General features: G+C 37.9%; 1 protein-coding gene across 1 annotated transcript in view; it reads right to left on the bottom strand.

Annotated features, from left to right (window-relative positions):
- The window catches only part of GADL1 (glutamate decarboxylase like 1), a gene marked incomplete at both ends in the record, with an annotated part of 80,106 nt that overhangs the window by 48,435 nt on the left and 12,077 nt on the right, over window positions 1-19,594 (bottom strand). The window contains 6 exons of the mRNA XM_082311364.1: window positions 1,952-2,033; window positions 2,295-2,359; window positions 8,579-8,695; window positions 12,131-12,185; window positions 12,301-12,380; window positions 18,105-18,220. Of these exons, the coding sequence (XP_082167490.1) occupies window positions 1,952-2,033; window positions 2,295-2,359; window positions 8,579-8,695; window positions 12,131-12,185; window positions 12,301-12,380; window positions 18,105-18,220 (515 nt within the window). The remainder of the gene's footprint in view (window positions 1-1,951; window positions 2,034-2,294; window positions 2,360-8,578; window positions 8,696-12,130; window positions 12,186-12,300; window positions 12,381-18,104; window positions 18,221-19,594) is intronic.

Genomic DNA, 19,594 nt, shown 5'->3' with positions numbered 1-19,594 from the left:
ATTTATGTAATTTAGGAGCAGTGGAACAATCTCCAAAGTGAGGAACAAATACACGTACTCTTCCATAGTCTTACTGGCATGTAAATAGCATTTTTAATGGGAAACTGGGTCCAGCTGCCTGCTCCAGATCTGGTATGGACAGGATCAAAGTGAAGCAAGGCCTTTCTGCCGAAGCGTCTTAAAGATGCATTTAATCTTTTCTTCTTGAAGTTTTATATTCCAACACTTTAAAAAGCTGATAAGAAAGTACTCAAATTTGTATGTTCTTCTATTTGCATATAAAGACTGCACTGGCACACGCACAAAACATGGAAGTACCAATTTTCCAGGAATTAAAGATAAAGTAAAATGCGCTCTCCTCCCCATGCAGAGAAGTCTTCTACTTTCCAGAATGTGTCTCGCTGTACAACAGGATCTGATTGTATGATCAGTAATACTTGTGTTTTCACCCCTCAATGGCCTGGAATTCATCTCTACAAGTATTTCCAGCTGTGATTTAGCAGTGGAATAGGATTGCTCTATCAGACATTACACTCCATGGAAGGAGAATACAGAAAGGCTGCCAGAGTCCTGAAATTGGAATAGTGTTTGTAAAGTGACTCTAAATGCCAGGGCAGCTAGAATATTTCATTCCTCTCCGTTTCTTTCCTCTTTCTTCCTGAGAAATTTCCACTATGCAGCCCAAGTAGTTTAATCATTACCTGAGGCTATATCTATGTACTGGGTCTAATTAGTTAAAAATATAGCACTGAATTCTTCCCAAGCCTCCAATCAAGACACCATATTAATCTTAGTCAATAACTTCATTATACTTGTTTTTCATCCTGGAATAAAGTGATGGACAGGTAGTCCTGGAATCTAATCCTCTTTAATCCCACGGACTCCAATCTAAGGAAATGACGAGGCACATTTCTCTTTCCTGTCCTGCCATGTCTCACCCCTGCCTTGGAGCAATCAGCTCTCCAAGAGAGCACTGATTAGCATCTTTGGTCCTCATCAGGTCTTCATCTTACTACCAGGAGTTAGTAACCAATTATATGGACAGCTAACCACCAGCAGCTGAATGGAAACTATCAGCTGTTTTGACAGAGATTTATAAAAGTGATTTACAAACCATGGCCACAAAATAGTGATGCAAACCTCAGGGGTTCCATAACCTATGAAGTATAAGCTAGAATTCAACCCTGATAGTGGAGAATGGACATAAGCTTTAGCAGGGCTGAGTTTGGTATGGGGCTTGAAATAACTAACCTCTTACTGGTTTCTTTATTAAGATAGAAGAATTCCACAAAGATATAAGCAGGGACTTTTACCACATTATAGACTCATCTCACTTTTGTGCCACTTGAGACCAGAGCTCTGTTGTTTGCTTGCTACACCTTTTAATTAGTCATGGCTTTTGGAAAGCCTAAATCACCTTGGTGGTGAGGAAGAACTAGTGGAGTGAGGAAAGAAGGCTCAGCACCTTTACCTGCATGTGCTCTGACTCCTATTCCTCTCCTTTCCCACTCTGGTGCACCCACGTAAGGGGATGTGAAGAGGAGCTCTGCCTACTTTAAACAGAGATGCAGTACTGCTGCAGTCCCAATGGATGACAGCTATTCTGACAGCTTTGATGAGCTCAGTGCTTAAGTGCTGCAGACCCAGGTGACAAAATACTCAATTCTGAATGCAAATCATGTACAGGAGTTAACTAGCAAGGGCACCAGCTGCAAAGTTTGACCACTGGTGAGTACAGTGACTTGGATCAGTTTGACCCCTCTCTCTTATTCACCCTTTATTAATTTTGTGGTGAAATTCAAAATAATATCATTCAGCCTTTGCACTGCAGTGTAGTAAAACTGACTTGCAGTTGCTTTCTAATTATTTCCACTTCCATATTACAGCAATGACAGCCTACTGCATTAAAGAAAAAAAAAAAAAAAAAAAAAAAAAGGACAGGAAGACTTACAGAGTTGTCTTTCACCAGAAAAGCACAGCACTGGATTCCTGCCAACAGCATTTTATGGGGATTCCAGGCGACAGAATCAGCCCTGTGAAATTTATAAATGGAGAAAGGGAGGTGGAAATTGCACCTATAATCACAGGTACTAGAGAATCAAAAATGGCCAAACACAATCTAAGCAGACAAATCACGTTTCCCATCTTTTCCCTCCCCCCACCCATAGGTTCAGAAATCTCTCCAATTAATAGTAATACGTGTTTTGGAAAATGCAACTCTCTTGGATGCCAACAGGCCATACAACTTTCATCTCAGTCCCTGGTAAATGTGTCCATGAACTAAACTGACTTACCTGTGGATGCCATGAAGAAGTTTGCGATGCTTCCTTGATATCAAAGCCGAGCCACCCCAAGAAGCCTGTTGGAACATTTATAGAGCCAAGACAATATTATTTGTATTGCATGTATTACAATATTTCTTTTGATAATGCTTCAACTAATAATTTCTGAAGATGCTTTATCTCATTTAAAATTTAATTTACTACATGGTCAGCGGGCTAAATTTTACCTTTAGTATCATCTACTGAAATAAAGATGTCAGCCTGGGACTATGCCTCAAATGGAGGACCCGAAGGTTTGTGCCACTATGTGAGCCAGAAACTACACTGTCCCTTCTGTGTAAGCAAGAGCATGAACTCAAGTGTCCCTGAATAAGCAGGCCCATTCCTGATACTGAATCAGAGGTGCTTCCTGTCCCCCAGCTTAAACCTAAGCAGTGGGAGCAGAAAGCCCCATTTTGCATATCTTCCTCCTGCTAGCTGTTTCCTTTGCAAGACATTCACAAGGGAAACTGAGCACAGAATGATAATCTCTGCCAATTGCAAAGTTCAGGCTCAGATTTTCCACACAGTTTGGATATGAAAAGCAAAGTCAGTGAGTAGACAATAGCAGCATTTCTGTTACCAGCAATTCAACTGACATTAAAATGGAGTAAGACTCACCACATCTCCCTCAGGTCATCTAAGAAGTAGGTATGTGGTCTAAGAGAAATTTAGGCCTTCTCTGTAGTGAGGAGATCTCCACTGAAACTCCTTATTGAGTGTCATCTTATCTATTCTAGACACCTGTCTTTGGGTGACACCTTTTGCAGATATCTCTCTCCATGGACTATAGAAGGAACCCAGGTAACAAGCTTATATTGCCCAAGTTTAACTTCTGGGCAGCTGGAGTCAGGGAAGGTGATTCTCATCCATGAATTATGCAAGGATCAGATTTCACACACCAGCTACTATGAATTTTCAGTTCTCAAACAATAATATTTGTCCATGGGGGTGGAGTGGGGAGAACATGGAAAAAATGGTAGACATGTCATACAGTGCATTTGAAAAATAATTATTAAATATAAAAAAAGGATTTTCAATGTTCATGCAGGCAGAATCCACTTGAACAAATCTCCTGTGATATAAGAAAGGCTCCTCAGAGACACACAGGGGGCATCAGTCCACCAAACACACCTGGACTCAGCTTATTTAAAAAAAAAATTCATACATTTTGGGCTAATGAAGAAGAAATCACTGATGTGAAGATTCCTGATCTAAGCATGGAGAACGCATGCTTGTTTGACTTTTGTTCCTTTTTTTCCTTGAAAGAAACAGATGTGATAGCTGATCCATGAATTTAGCATCAGTATTTGCTTCATAGGCCATACATTAGGAATAAGACCTGTTATCTCTGGGAGACAGGAACAGTAAAAGCTCACAAGGGAAATAAAAGGTTAATAACTTGTCTTAACACATGTCGTTCTCATTAATGCAGCACATTAATGCACCACATCATATTTTATGTTGTCATGCTCACAACACCCTCACTAAGGAAAGGGCTGCTGCTCAATCTACACGTGGGACTTAAGGCATGAACTTATTTGCCTCAAACTTCACCGTAATCCTGTGATAGAACCATGACTGAAACTGGGTTTCTCCAGCTAGCCCAAAATAGCCATGTTATGGGAGGACGATCAAACTGATCTTCCTATTCACAGACAGATTTTACTCTTCTCATTCTATGATTCAATAAAGTCAAAATAGTCACTAAGTTATTCCCTGATTTTCATAATTCATAAGCAACCCACTGAAATATAATAAATCTTTAAAAAAATTGCATCCAAAGGTGTCTGTATTTGAAAAAGTTGACATTTTCACACTGTCTCTGAAAAACAGGACTAGAAAGGCCCTCAAGAGGTCGTCCCAACAGTGTGCCACCCCCAAAGGCAGGATCAGCCATATCCGTCTCATTTCTGTCAAACACTTTTCTAGAGATTATTAATCAATGAACACACCTAGCTTGTGATTAGTATCAAAGTGAAAAATAAGGTGCAGAGAGACATCAGCAATTGCTGCCTCCACAGCACTATTGGCACTGCTTTCTGCCTTTGTTTTTAAAATTACTGCTGAAGATCTGGAAGAGAGGCATGATAGTAGTGGAGATCTAGGCCTCTTCACCACCTTTCAATCTCTCCTTGAGACTCAGTACTATAAGATTAATTTGTGCTCCATGCTTCTTTACCCAGTTCAAAGACCAAGCACTTAAGGATCCAGGGCTGGCAAAAACCCAAAACCAACAAGAAGGCACCTAAGAAGACAGAGGATCACTGGCTTTGTCTGGTTTTAAAGACCTCTTATGGTGGAGGCTGCACAACTTAGCCACTTAAGTTGTGATTAACAGTAAGAACCCTACTGATTTAAAATGTCAGTCCTAAACAGTATTACCTCTTGTCATACCTGCAGTGGCCAGAGGAACAGGTTATTCCTTTCCTTTTTGCAGCAGCTTTTAAAGCATCTGTAGACTATTACGTATTGTCTCATTGTCCTTTCTAGTTTAAATAACATCAGTGCTTTCAATCTTTCCTCATTGGTCATAATTTCTAGATATGGTTCTGTTTATCCTCACTGCTTTACTATTTTCTAATGTTTCTCCTGTAGGTCCTTACCCTTTTTGAAATGTAGCTTTTTATTTGGACACAATCTAGATAAAGCAGATGGAGCACCAAGAAGAAAGAGAGAATTATTTTACGTATCTTCTTTATTCAATTCTGAAAGACATTTAACCCTATTTGAAAATGCCTACAATTGCTGATTTGTGATGTACTGCAAACCTCAGATCTTTTTCTGAAGATCTGTTGTCTAGCCAACAATCCCCAGCCTGTGTTTGCGCAGTTGATTATTACAGCTTAAACTTAGAGCTCTATCTTTATTGAACTGTAGCCTAGTTTTTCCACTTTTTTTCTCCAAACTGTCAAGATCTCTTTGATTTCTAATCCTGTCCTCCCACTGCCTCTTGCAGCAGTTTTATGTCATTTTCAAATTTAGTCAGCGTATTCTTTTTCATCCAAGTTATTAATGAAAATACCAGATAACTTCTAACCTAGGATGGACCTTTGTGGAATCCTGCTCAAAATTTTCTCCCCTTTCAGCACTGAACCACTGGTAACTGCTCTCTGGGTATGATTTTCCAGCCAGGTTTTCACTCACTACCACAGCTGCAGCGTGGCATGTCTCTCTGGCTTTCTGATGAGATATTGCAAAGACACAATAAAGTTAACTGCTTCTCCTCTATCCACGAGACTACAGAAGGAAGGTAGATTGATCAAACTAGATTGACACATTTTGTTTACAACAAATCCAGATGACAGCAATGCAGGGTAGCTCAAAACACAAAGATTATCACTTGTATCCCATGCAATGTAATTGGTCACTAGGTATGAGAAAATTACTGTGTTTCATATGCAACAAACTGCTTACAGCTGAACGATGGGAATCACAGTGTTCACAGTGTGATTAAACTAACTAGCTAAGCACAGGCTAATAGGCCAAACCTGATTTTCTGTACTGGTCTAGCCATAGGAAAAAAAGTCAAAGTAAGGAGCAGCAGGGAAGAAATACTCATACATAGTATTTAAAGCTACATGAACACAATACATGACATACATAAGTGCTGGAGCTTGAGTGCATATTGATGATGCAAAACAAGTCATTAAGAAAGGCATCATAGATGTATGACAGAATGCAATAAGCAACTTGAATGTGTGTATGAATACTGTGATGTGCACAAAATAAGCCTGGTTATAGTCTCTGCGCTTAGGCTGTTGAATGGCTTGACTGCTGAGACAGCCTGGGCTTATTGGTATCATCTTCTTAAAACAACTTTTTCCTTAACTCCCTTTTCCTCTTCAGGTTTGTCTCCATGTAAGAGCTTATCTACTATTTCTGACTTTATTGAAATTTATCTTCCTGAAACCCACTGATTTTATGTTGACGTTCTCCCTTTTGCCCTTCTTAAGAATCATGAGCTTTATCATTTCATATTTAATGAAAAGAGTCTCCCTAAGGCAAACATATCAATCTTTGGGATCAGAAAATATTCTGAAATGAGATACATCTGTGTAAATCTGGAAATAACACCACTGACATTCATATAAGATATTCTTATAAACAGCTCTTGAGGCCATTTGCAGTAGATAATCCCGATTCCCATGAAAGATACACAAAAAGTCCTAAATTAGACAGAACTTCCCCTGTTTTTTAATCTTTGCTTTAATTGTACTGCATCTTTTTTTCCTCCAAAGTTATAGCAGGCCCAAACAGCAGTACTCACTTGCTGTAACTCATAAATAACTGCATTTATGTTATATGATTGCATAACGTGTAAATCATTCAACAAGAAACCAGGCCTTTCAGAGGAACGTAGATCCTCAAAGCTCTCAAAAATATTATATTCTTGCCTATAAGGCTAGAAGGAGGTAGGCTTGCTTAAAAACAAAGAAAAAAATCCAACTCTTCACTATGCTTCTTGTACACTGTTTCTGAATGGCAGATGCGTGGTCTCACAGTACCTTTCCACATATTATTCTAGTAAGCTTATTTCTAATGGTGCTGTGAGTGAAAAAAAGGTCACATTATGAATTACAGTCTGCTCATTTTACCATAGCACATTTGTATATACATGTATGCCTGATGTCACTTACGTGGAAAGCTTTCTGTCTTTTCCCCATATCCTGTTCTCATATAAATACAGCTAGAAACTTTAAACAAAAAATAAAGGAACAGCCATCCACTCAACTCTTCATAGAGGGTGAAAGAAAAGATGGAAAAAGTACTGACAGAACTCCTGAGAACCACTGAGAGGTTCATAACATGAATCACATCTTAACAGAACAATTGGTTTTCCAGACCATAAACCCAATTTATTACTGGACATTTGTCCTTCTACTAGGAATCAATTAACATCTGACAACTACAGTCACTGCTCAAACAGAAAATTAACTTTAAGATATTCACTGACATTTTTACCTTAGTTTAACATGAGGCAAAACTGGAAGAAGAAAGTTAATTCTTTACAAAACACTATCAACTGCCTATGAAGTATATAGTTCAGAATATGGCCCAGGCTCATCCCACATAATTTTAGTGATTCAGCTGCAGGGAGTATGTTAGGTGACTACTCATTGTCCTCCTACAGCCATTGGAGATGGCTCCAGCCACGTCTATTCAACTCACCTAAGATGCAACACAGATTCTGAATACGTTGCTCTTTCCACCGACTATACGCAGGCACGCAAGAGACTACCGCCTAATGTGAACGCTGCGCTTCTGCTGAAAATCATCTGTGTCATTCTCCCCAGCACACAGTCACGATGAGGCTTTGCAGGCACTTTAAATACTAGGGCTAAATTCTGCATCTTTGCCTCCAAGTCAATAAGAAAACTCTTTTGACTTACACATACAGCAACTTTATTTATTAACGTCTGTGAGACATTTACTTGAAACACACATCGCTGCCTATGTGATTTTTCTTTAGATACTCAACATTATGCAAACACTTCAAAAATTTAGAGCAGGTCTAAAACTCTCCATTAATGTTGCTCCAGATTCTCTCGTCGCTCCATTGCTTTTAATCTAGCCATTCTGGATTTGTGGCATTGCAATTATAAAGAGAATGCAATTTTAGAAAATATGAAGAGATCTAGTTTTAGAAAAACACATTTAGAGCTAACTCTTTCAGGTAATAAAAAGGCTCAATGATTATTCCAAAAAGGTTCATGAATGGATTTTAACATCTAAACCTAAAATTATAAAGGAATGAGAAAAGAAAACTTTCTGAACAATTTAGGAAAATGCAAGGAGATCTACAGGGAACTCAAGCCTGTAAATATGAAACAGAATAATTTATGACTGGTTGAGTCAGAAATATACCTTTATTTTAACCTGTATGAACCATACACTACAATTCTAATGCGTCCATTCTCCAATAGAATGTGGAAAGAATCCAAAGTTATATTTGTATATAATCACCCTTGAAGCATTTTTAGGAGGTAGCAAGAAGAAGAAATTGATTTTAAAATAATTTTGAAATATAACCCGACAATGACAAAATAGCTTTGACAGCTTGTCACAGCCAAATTATTTGCTGTTTTTCGGCACATGTAACAGAGACAAATGAGAATGTATTTCTGTTCGCTATGCAAAAAAATAAAAAGTTAGGAGAGCCCAACTTACTTCTACAAAGAAACATCAACAGTTAAAGAAAAATAGCAATCATAAAAAAGCAATGCTAAACAACAATACACAGTATACAAACTCACGTCAACATGAAGCCAGAGGCCATGCTTTTCACAGATATCTGCAATTTTATCCAGAGGATCAAACGCTCCCAGCACTGTTGTGCCTGCTGTAGCACAGACAAGAAATGGTGCTGACCCCTGCAATAGGATTCAAAACAAAAAATTGTCACTTGCACTGCTTATTTCCTCCAGTATATCTGCAGAGCTAAAGTATAAAAAGGTCTAGGAATGTAGGACAACGATGCGACAGTCTACATTTTAGTTTCCCAGCAGAAGGTACTGCATTTAAAAGTGCTGACTCTTTTTGAAAAAAAAAGAAGAAAAAAAAAAAAAAAAAAAAGGCATTTTCCATTTCCAGTTAACACCATCCCAGGGCAGACTTCACCAGCTTCAGACTGCTTTGACAGATGCTAGTTTTGTCAAGATCAAAACATACCAGATATTTGACATCTCTCTTTATACACTGATTGTAATTTCTCAGTCTTCCACATTTTACTACCATATTTGCTGCTATTCTGCTGAATAAAATAAAGCTACTAGCTCAGCCAGCAGGTTACCCATGCAAGGAAAGGGCTCATCCCTCTAGGGGTTCCACCTGTGTCTCTACAATGTCCCTATTCTCGCCTGGTGAAGAGGAACCTTCAGTTAGGGAACATGATTTGCCTTAGGCAGCACTGGCACGCCGCAGACAGTGACTGGGACAGTCATTGCTACCTGATCCCAATGCCTGGTCTACAGCAAAGCACTGTTGTCTTGCTCCTATTTCTGTCTAGAAAATAGGAAGGGTTGTAGATGGTAACTGAATATTAGGAGAGAGACCTTTCAGACAGTTTCAAGGTTAGACAGGTGGAATAATGAAAACTATTGTCATGTTGCAGTCTCAGACAATCTTCACAAGCCATCCATTTTGGTTTCAGTGGCTTTGCTCACTGCTTTCCCATTCAACTCATACCAGGGGTGCAATTACCATAGCAGCCTAGGCCACATATACCAGCTGGCACCTACCCTTGCAGATGTATGTGCCTATGCCTACTTCGGAGCAGAAACTGAAACAGTGAAAAGAATTGGTGGAGTCTGAAACAACTTCATGAAATTGAGGGTACCAGCCCTAGCAACAACTGTGCGGTCTCACTTGCTGGCAAATACATGCAGAAGGAGCTCCTCTGCACGTTTCTGCACCTGGCCCGCAGCACAACAATATAGTTACTGAAGACGAACTGAAGATGTTATTAAATTGTATAATCTGGGATCCCTGGAGTTCATCTGCAGTGAATTAAATCTCTCAGATGATGTAAGTGTCTCTGCTGATGTCACTCAATGTAGCTTCACTGAAATCAGACATCAGCTGAAAAAAAAAATCAAACTCTACACTAGTCTTTTATGTATCTTCACTTCAGCTGAAATCTGATCTCTCTTTAAAAAAAAAAAAAATTGTTGCCACTTTTAAACATCTACTACAGAGACAAACAGGGTTGATTCACATTTACACTCTGACAGTTTTATACTCCTTTAACAGTGTAGAGTATTGTTAGAATGGTACGTAATTATGATCTATTTATATTTTAAAATTTCTTTACAAATTGCTAAAGCAGTGAAAAGTAACCTTGGAATGAATTTAAATTAATCCCATATAATTAACTTTTTGGTCATTCATTCCTAGTACAACGTACCACAAAAGTCAATCAAACTTACAAACCAGCCTGAAGCTCAAGTACAAAACACTTGCAAGTGAGGCAAAGATATATCTGCTGCACTTAGTTTCTGTTAGTGTTCTCGCCAATTTTCTCCTGCAGTTACATCAAAGTCAAAGGTCCCCCAGCAGCCAGTAGGTAACATGACTGAATATGGGGGCCAGTCTAGGATCTCTACAAATTCCAAAGATTGTTACTGTTACATTTTTCCCACAAAGGGAATTAAATTTTTATTCTTGACAATGTAGTTAAATAAATCTTCCTGACTAAATTCTCTAAAAAAGACCTCAGACTCTTGCTATTCATAGTCAGTGATCATTTTGTGCTCCTGTCACTAACAAATACATCCTCTGTTGTCTAGAGTCATTAGAATATTTACTGTAATTCACTGAAGTGTCCTTCTGTAAAAGTTGTAAAGTAGCACTTTATCAAGGACAGACACACTTACTGAAGCTCTGATAAAATGAAAACCTTCCAATAAACCTGTAACTTCCATTAAAATGCAAGTGAAATAGTGTTCTCCTGTAAAGCTGAGCTTTTTAATATAGAACATTTGTTTTTAAATTGCAGAGCACCATACTGAGGTTGACCTTTTTTTTTTAAATCGTAAATGCCAGATGATTTCTTTCAAATAGCCATTAAATTTATTATTACATCAACAAACAAGAACTCTGGTTTTGCAAGAGCAAAGAACTCATTCTCCTGTCAGCCTGCTTCTTCTTGCTCCATTTTATTTCAGTCCTTTTTCCCCCAGCCTGCTCAAATGAGTAAAGTACAGGTTGTCTTCCACAAATAATGCAAAGTACAGAAAGAGGCAAGCAAGAGAGTTTGCTAGGTTATTAGGGCCACCATGTATTAATAGTTACACTATCTAGCGTGAAACTCAAAGAAGAGATGGTTGTTTGGCAGAAGATGTATCTAAATCAGATCTTAGCGAAAGCTGTTGTGCCCATGCCAGTGCATGACAAGACAGCACTGCCTTGGCTCTTCTATCAATCAGACACAAAAGTAGGTTTCCCAAGGTAGGATTCCATGGTAGGCATCGTCCACACCATGGACATTGCACCTGTTGACTTGGTATTCACAGATCGTGGACTAAAGGCTGAGCTTTGAATCCTACTGCTCTGATACAAACTGGAAGTGAGAAATAAGGTGAGCTAACCAAGCCACAAGAAGATGATCTGTGCCTTAGAATTCACATTCAGTCCTCCAAGCTCTCTGAAATAAATCATGTTGACTATAGTAAGTGCTGTCTTAAAGATTGTGGGAATGTATGTTAATGTTGTCCGAATACACACACCAGTACATTTCCAAATGCTGGCCTTTGACTTTATACTTGGCGAAGTCCTTGGGGGAAAAGAGTCACAGGATGGAATCTCTGCACTCTTGATACAATACTAGAAAGGACCAAATTTAGCATTTGTAGCTTGTATAATAGTTTTAGAGACTGACACACATGTTACAGTTCTTGCTCACTGCAGAGGATAGAGCAATAGCTGCTGTAATTAACTGAAAAACCTACAGTTTTTGTTTATCATTTAAGGAAAACAAATACTGCATCCATTTAAAAAAGGATCAAGGACAAAAGAAATCCTAGAAGAAGCGTGCTAAATACTTCAGAGCAGTGTTGTACTCAGGACTTTTATTAGTAATAAACACCCTCTGGAATTTTTCTCCCTTGTAAGAGTGTAGCACCTAGAAGTCTTGGCTTGTTCCACAAGTTTGTGGCAAACAGATTGCACCTGTAAGAAAGACACTGTTACATTAACTGCCCTATTTTTAAGATTCCACTCACTCTCAGTTTTCCTTCCTTTCACTCAGACACAAGCACACAGTCTGCATACACTCCTCCTCTCCTTCATGCTCTCTCTCCCCCTCTCACCTCTTTCCTGGCCCGTTGGACTTGTTTCTCCAGTTCCTCAGGTATCATCTTACCTCTAAGGGACACAGATTTAAAACTTTTTCAGTTACATTCAAATAGGTTGGTTATGTACAGCACTACTGCATTTTAAAAAGGCTCAGAGACCACAGCCATGGCTTTTGCTTGCTTACCTTTCATCTGTTTTGAGGAAGTAAACATTCTCTGTACCAATACCCAGGAAGGAGGCTGCCTTCTTCATGGAGTAATGACACTGTAAATAAGAGAGGCATGAAAAAAAAAATTAAGTATGCAATTAAAATGAAAGAAATAAATTCCTTAGCATAGGGAACAGTGACACTGAAATTAATTTAATAGTAGCTAACAGTCATGACAACAGCATATCCTGACACAAAAAGCAAACTCACAAAGCTACACAGCACTAAGACTATCTTGTATTTAACAACTGACACACACTGAAGGCTGAGGAAAATAAGACAAAAAAATATATGCACCATGTTTAAAGTGTGGGCTTAAAAAAAAATAAAATATAAAAGGTCTAATCCATACAATTTTTTAAAGCTGGTTCTGCATTAGAATGAAAAGTAGAAATTTTGAAGTGTCATCAGGGAAGAATTGTTGCTTCAAAATGTTTTAATAGAACTGAGTCAAAAGTATCAATGAGTGTAAGAGTTAGGAAATACATAAGAAAGGTCCAAAGGCTACTGAACTCAACAGCCTAGAAGCAACTAATAGGTCTGAAAGTCCAAAAGCGCCAGTCCTTGGAAACTGGACTCTTAATTAGGATGTATCTTATGATATATCTAAAGCCTCTACCACTTTATCCTTGTAATTTTTCTATATGCTTTCTCTAAACATCAGCTGTTAGCCACTGCCAGAGACAGGATACTATGCTAAACTGACCGTTGGCCTGATCCAGCAACTCTGTTCATAGGATCAAAGAGGTCAAGTCCCAAGACTTACCAAAGCCTTTAGATCTGGTACAATTGGGACTTTAAGGCTTTCAAAGCCCTACCTCTGAAAAAGGATCTGAAAATCATAGTGTTGTGAAGGTTGTTCACATGAACATAAATCTTAGAAGCCATAATGAAAGCAAGCGGACTTTAGACAGGACTCAGCACATCTTCAGAAGTTAATATGGATTTTGCAAAAGGTTCCAGTCTGGACCTGTCTGCATTTTGCAGAAAATGAAGTTACTATTTCAGCAAAGAACTTTAGCTGAGTCTCATCACAGAGATGTCTTTGAATGAGTACAGATACATGCAGCCCATTTTTCACTTTGTACTGAATAAAGGGCATTAGTGTCTGAAGCCTGTGAAGTGAGTGTAAAAGAGGCCCCTTCACCTGCTCAAAGGATGTTAGAAATGGGTGTTTATTCAATCAGAATGTGGTAAAATGGCTCTGGTGAGAAAGATACTCAAGCCCACAGGCCACTCTGTACTTTTTACAAGCTTTTTTCTGTTAAACAAATATTCAAGGTATATCTTACCATATTTCCAACATCCACCTCTATAAGGACCTGTTCTACTGTGGATAGTGTTATTCAAGCATAAGAACATTTTGTCTTATTCCAGAATAAGTGTATGCTGATCTTGGCTTAATCCATCTTCAAGATTAGTCTAGGAATTCAAGATACAGTAACCTTCTTAATCTGAAGATATTTTTAGATGTCAAAACCAGTCTGAATAACCTGCAGCGTGCCAACTGCCTACCCACTCATAGCAATGGAGTCAGTTTTGAGAGTATGCAGCATTTCATAGGACTACACAGTTCTTCTGAGAATCAAGATCATCCAAGCTTCGGATTATCACTGCTCTTCTCAAAAAATAAAATTGGCTGTTTTTCACATTATTACTGAAGAGTTAAAATAACGCATACTCCAGCAACCATGAAGATGTCTAGAATTGTTACTTTTCATACAGGAGGTGAAGCCAGGTGGTTAATTAATTCCATTTTCTTCCAGAGAGTTCACACAAATGCAGTTACTGCAGAACATAATTATGAAAAATGTACAACATTTTAATGTGTGGGCATGAATATATTAAGGGTATTAAAGCCTGTCACGCTTATTTTGATGAGATGGATCATCCCAAAGGGCTCATCATCTTTTTGAGAAGAAGGTTTCCTCCACCATCACCCACTTTTTAAATAAAGGCATACAAAGACACTACCTGATGCTATCAGGTAGTTTTAAGAAAGTTTAATTTTGTAACATGACACATCCAGAAAGCCTCTAGGGATCCTTCATTTAGACTGTTACAAGAATAACAAGATACATAGGTAGATAATTAGTCTTACATTACATCAATAATGGTCATAATGATTGTAGAGTGGCTGTGTGTTGTTCATTAGAAGTTTGGAGATGTTTTCAACTGATTAGTGAATCACTTAAAATACAAGTTGCCTCCATCACTGATTTCTATCCATTAGGTTCAAATGAAAGGTATGAATCACCAGTAATAATCTGATTGCTCCAAACTGAGAAAGCAGTAGACCTGCAAATTCAGTATGCTAGTAAACAGGCAATCACTAAATCATGCATTTTATTATAAAAAGTGGTACGGGAGACTGGGAGAAAGATAAAAGACGCTTGAGCACCTGAGAGATTATACCAAAAAGCAGAGGGAAAGAGAAGAACAAAGGGAATACCAAAACAAAACAAGCTGCAAGATACATTATTTCTTGCCTCCACAAGTACTTCTGCGCCTCTTGGAAAATTTTGTCAGGTCTTCAGTAGGACAGAAAAGGGACAAGACTTATGCTACTACATAGACTTGGAATATGCTTTCTTTGATGAAAAAAGTAGTCTTTCAATTATACTGATAGAAAACATACAAGAATTTTTTTTTCCCCACTATCATTACTAGAAGCCATTATGCTAAATTACACCAAATCATTTTAAGAAAAAAAATATACCAGAGAACATTTAGCAGCTCCAGTCACAACAGTGTCAACTAATTCACTTGTTCACAGTTCCCCTTCCAAAAAAAGACAAAGAAATATCCAGAGAAAAAGTATTATTTGTATCTAGATTATATACATAATTTTAAATACTGTGAGTTCAGATTACTCTTGCCATGTCTTTTGCAGTTTTGTTTGTTTGGACACATTATTAATCTGTAGTCATTTGTAGCAAGAAATTAATGCCTTTGAGCACAAGTTCAAACTAGAACAGTGCATTTAAAGATGTGCTGCTGTACTGTTTTAACTATAGCTAGACATAGTTTTCATTTCCTAATAACATTTGCAAAGGCAAGGTACTTTCCCCCTGTGCTCATTAAAACAGAAGATAAATTTGTATTTTCTTGATTTTGAAAAGTTTCCTAGAAACATGATTGCATAAAGCAATTACATTATTATGAGATTGTTTTATTACTCATTTTTGTCTGTTGTAATTTCAACAGGGGACGACATGGTGAGTTAATGTGTTCTCTCACTTTATTACTTTCATGATCAAGTTGCACTGGGGAGGAATTTAGTTTCATTGCATCAAAAAAACTGCTCGTATCAGCATGTACATTTCAACTGTTTACACATCTTCTTCTACCCTCAGTTACCTCAAATTTAGCAGATTTCTACCTTCCAGATCAATGCAATACATTCTTGGGTCAGAATAAAGTTCAGATGGGACTCAAACAGCAAAAAGCGATAAAAAGGTGGGCTGACATCTATAACTACAACTGTATTCAGCTCCCACAGAGCCACAAATCATGCCTCAAGAAAGTGGGATATAACAATTTATCTACTACTGCTACTGTCTCAAGAGTAATTACTCTGTAATGGTCCAGCAAGAGAACTACGGACTAGTAGCATAAACAGTGTTCATTGTGTATCACCATAATTTTAAGTAGCTAAGCATTTTACTTGCAGGAACAGGGAGCCTTTTTATTCCTGGAGGCCAAACAGAGCATGCGAGAACCTTGGGTGGGCCCTGCGTTAAACATACACCTTCATGTTACCCAAGAACATACAAAAAAATACATAGCCCCAGATCACATAAAATTAAGTCACTGACAAGTCCATGCATTCCCCTGCTCTACAGCAAGGCAACACTTTCAGTCTGCCAAGTGCCAGACTGAAACTTTGGGACTTGGCAACTCAAGGCAAAATAATTTCATTTGAACACAGAGTTAAAGCCAAGCCCTAAAATAAAACAAGTGACTTGAGCAGCCATGTGTTTTGACTCCCTATCAATACTCTCAGTTCATTATAGCCTCATGGCTTCTCCACGCCAACACTGTTTGCCTGATTCACGTCAAAGATAAGCACAGGTTGTTAACTTCTCCAGGATCATTTTGCTTCTCCAGGTACCCTTCAGTTAAAAAAAAAGGCACAAAATGCTAAATAAAAGAAGCATTTCTGTACTTATCATCAGTGTGGGCTATTTATTACATATATTCTCAATATGACATATCTGAACAAAAATTCCAAAAGGTAACGTAACCTGGACTTAGTACAGGTGGATCTAAAATAAGTGTATATGAACATGCTCATGTCCTCCCTCATAACCATGAATAAACACTAGAGATATTCGACAACAGTCACAATATCTAACTACTAAAAGTGGCAGTTTTAGAGCAAGTGGTTATTGAATACTAAAGACAACATGGCTTTGTGAATCAAGTAAAGTATTAAAGATCAAGCACATTGCCTTACAAATAATTTACCAGTTTATTTTTCCTGGTCAATTCTATGTTTTATGGTTTTGGTCTTTCTGGTGAAGCAAAGGCATCAAAATAATTTACTCTGGGGGTCAAATAAAATTTCTTTTGTCATGAAATTAAATGCTTGTTTGTTTTAGAGTACAAGAGTATATGTCTTAGTTAAATCTTGAAGTGAAATAAAATGTTACTTCATGATAAAAATTTTATGTGCTTCACTTCAAAAGCGTTGACGGAACATGTTTCAACCTCATTTTTTCCTCCTTAGCTATTTTTAAGATGTAATGTGCTGGATTAGGTATGAACTGGCATGTCATTTCATATACACACTTTTCAGAAAGAAAAAAACCTAAATATATTTTGCCGGGGGGGAAAAAAAAAAAAAAATCCCTTTATTTGGGACATTTGGATTCAGCTCCAAAATATATGTGCTGTCTTGGACAACTTATGCAATGCCTTCATCCCTCGGGCCTCTTCAAAATAAGCCTCTCATCTATTTACACTGCAAACTGTTTGGAGCATAAACTTAAGAGCTAAAATTATTCTAGCAACTATATACTTCTTAGTACAACAAGGTTCTCACTTCCATTGGGGCCTTTATATAGTGAAGTCAGAATTAATAACAACTCTGTACTAATCAAATGATAAACTCAAACTTGGATGGACAGGCAAGAGAAAAAAGCCTCAAAAAATTAGCTTCAGAATAAATGTATGAATATAATTCAATTTCCCACAGGCAGTTTGGGCAGATATTATTCAAAAACTTTAAAACTAGCCACATATTTTTAATTATTTAAAGAAGAACTGTCTAAATATGAAGCATTTTTTTCCAAAATGCTTTATGGTGGGTTTGGTTCTGTACCACAACCAATCTGTATTCAGACATAGGGCAGAGTGAGAGCTGCAGAGACCATCTCACAGGTCCACAAGTGCTCAGCTTAGTACAAATTAAACCTGCAGAAAAAAACTTTGACATCCAAAACCTACCTATGGCTCCTGCTAGACTTTATGCTGTGGGAAATCAAATGCTGCAGACCTCCACAACACGCCACATGCATTCTGCTTCAGGTTTGCCCCACATACAACCTATTCTTATATCAGCAGCTTCCAAGAGCAGGAACATCTGTGTTTGTTTTCCGGAAGCAAGGAAGTTTCTGCAGGGAAATTTACCACCAGACTTCTCCACTTAGCTCTAACATTCCACATCATATACTGATGACAAATTTATTGTACCAGTGCCCCATCAGATATGCAAATTATATAATTTTACAGCCATTGAAAAATAAAGTTCAAAAAGCTTTTTATTTTATTTTTACCTCTTCCGAAGTGAACAGGACTAGTCTTGGCAAACCTGAAAGCCCTTTTTCCTTTATCTCGGGACAAAATTTGTATCTTGCTAAGTTCATAGCATACATATTAGAAACAGAGCCACCTGCAGAAAGAGACATGCAAACATCACATTAGCTACAGTCCTAGCACCTGTCCTGCATCTGAGTGCTTGACCTGTTAGGGTAAAAAATAAACCATACAGTTAGCCTATAGATGAATCCATCATAGCTTATTTCCTCCCCAAAAGCCTACAGACATAAAATGAACCTTGGGCTCTGCAGCATGCATGAGAACAGAGCGTGTTTGAATGCTCTTTGGGGATATTTCCTGAAGAATAAGAACTGTGCCCAAACAGTCCTCCCCAACAGAGAATATCCTGCAACAGTTCCTTCCCATTTACACTGAAGCAGTGCCAGCTCAGCTGCCTGCACTGAGCTCAGCTGTGGCTGCACCGTACAGAGCCTAGGAGATCTCTTGGGCAACCAGCCCTCAGAGTATTATGGGGAGAAAAAAGCCATTAGAAATAAAACACAGTGAGTGGGAACTGGAAGATCTGCAAGGTAAGGATCTGGACAGGTTTTATTCACTTAGAAGAACAAAACCAAAATAATAAGAAAAACCCTTACATAAAACTAGCACAAAAAAGTAGAATTCATTTATCTTTTGACAGTATCTCATAAAGTTTTAATTAAGCAATTCTGCCACAAAAGCAAGGATTCAACTGAAAATACACATCAAATCTGACCTGAAAAAAATCCATACCATGAATATATATATTTTTTTTTTTTTTTTTTTTAAATTAGGGGATTTTTAGTTTATTTTTCTACTACTTACATGTAGGCTAGAGTTACTGACTTTGTTTTGGTTTTGGAGGGGCGTTTAAATCCATATACTCATTTAACTTCTCACCCCCAAATTAGATAGAAAAGCTTTACGTCTAGCCTAATAATTTGTTATCCAAATAATCGGTGGAATAATATAATTATGTTTCATTATTTCAATACAGTGGGCTGGAACGCTGCTTTACGCTGCTTTTTTGCATTTGAACATTATCAAGAAGCTTAAGAAATATTTGTTTGGTTGGCCTTATCATAACATTTAAAAAAAACTAACAAAACTCAAAGAAATTAAGCTCATGACACTCCCACTAAGATAAACTCTGGCTCCCACAGTTGGTAGGCAGGATACACAGATCAGCGCCTTCAGGCACCACTGGCTGGTGTCTAGCATGTCAACCAGCTCCCTGTCTGTCAACCAATTTGACTCAGTCCAATGAGGCTGTTGGTATTGTTGTTAATAAGGTCAGGAAGGGCATCAGTTACACACAATTAATTTCCACATAACTATATTTAATGTAGAACTGCTTTCATTCATTCGCTGATCAGATTCACAGAATTATTACTAGACACGCGTAAAATAAGCCTGGATTAAATCGTTGTGTGTGTGCATCACTGGATTTTTGCATGCATTTTCAAAT

This window comes from Platalea leucorodia (genome assembly GCF_965183815.1).
Source record: "Platalea leucorodia genome assembly, chromosome: 1".
NCBI lineage: Eukaryota > Metazoa > Chordata > Aves > Pelecaniformes > Threskiornithidae > Platalea > Platalea leucorodia.
This window is presented reverse-complemented; position numbering and strand designations above follow the sequence as displayed.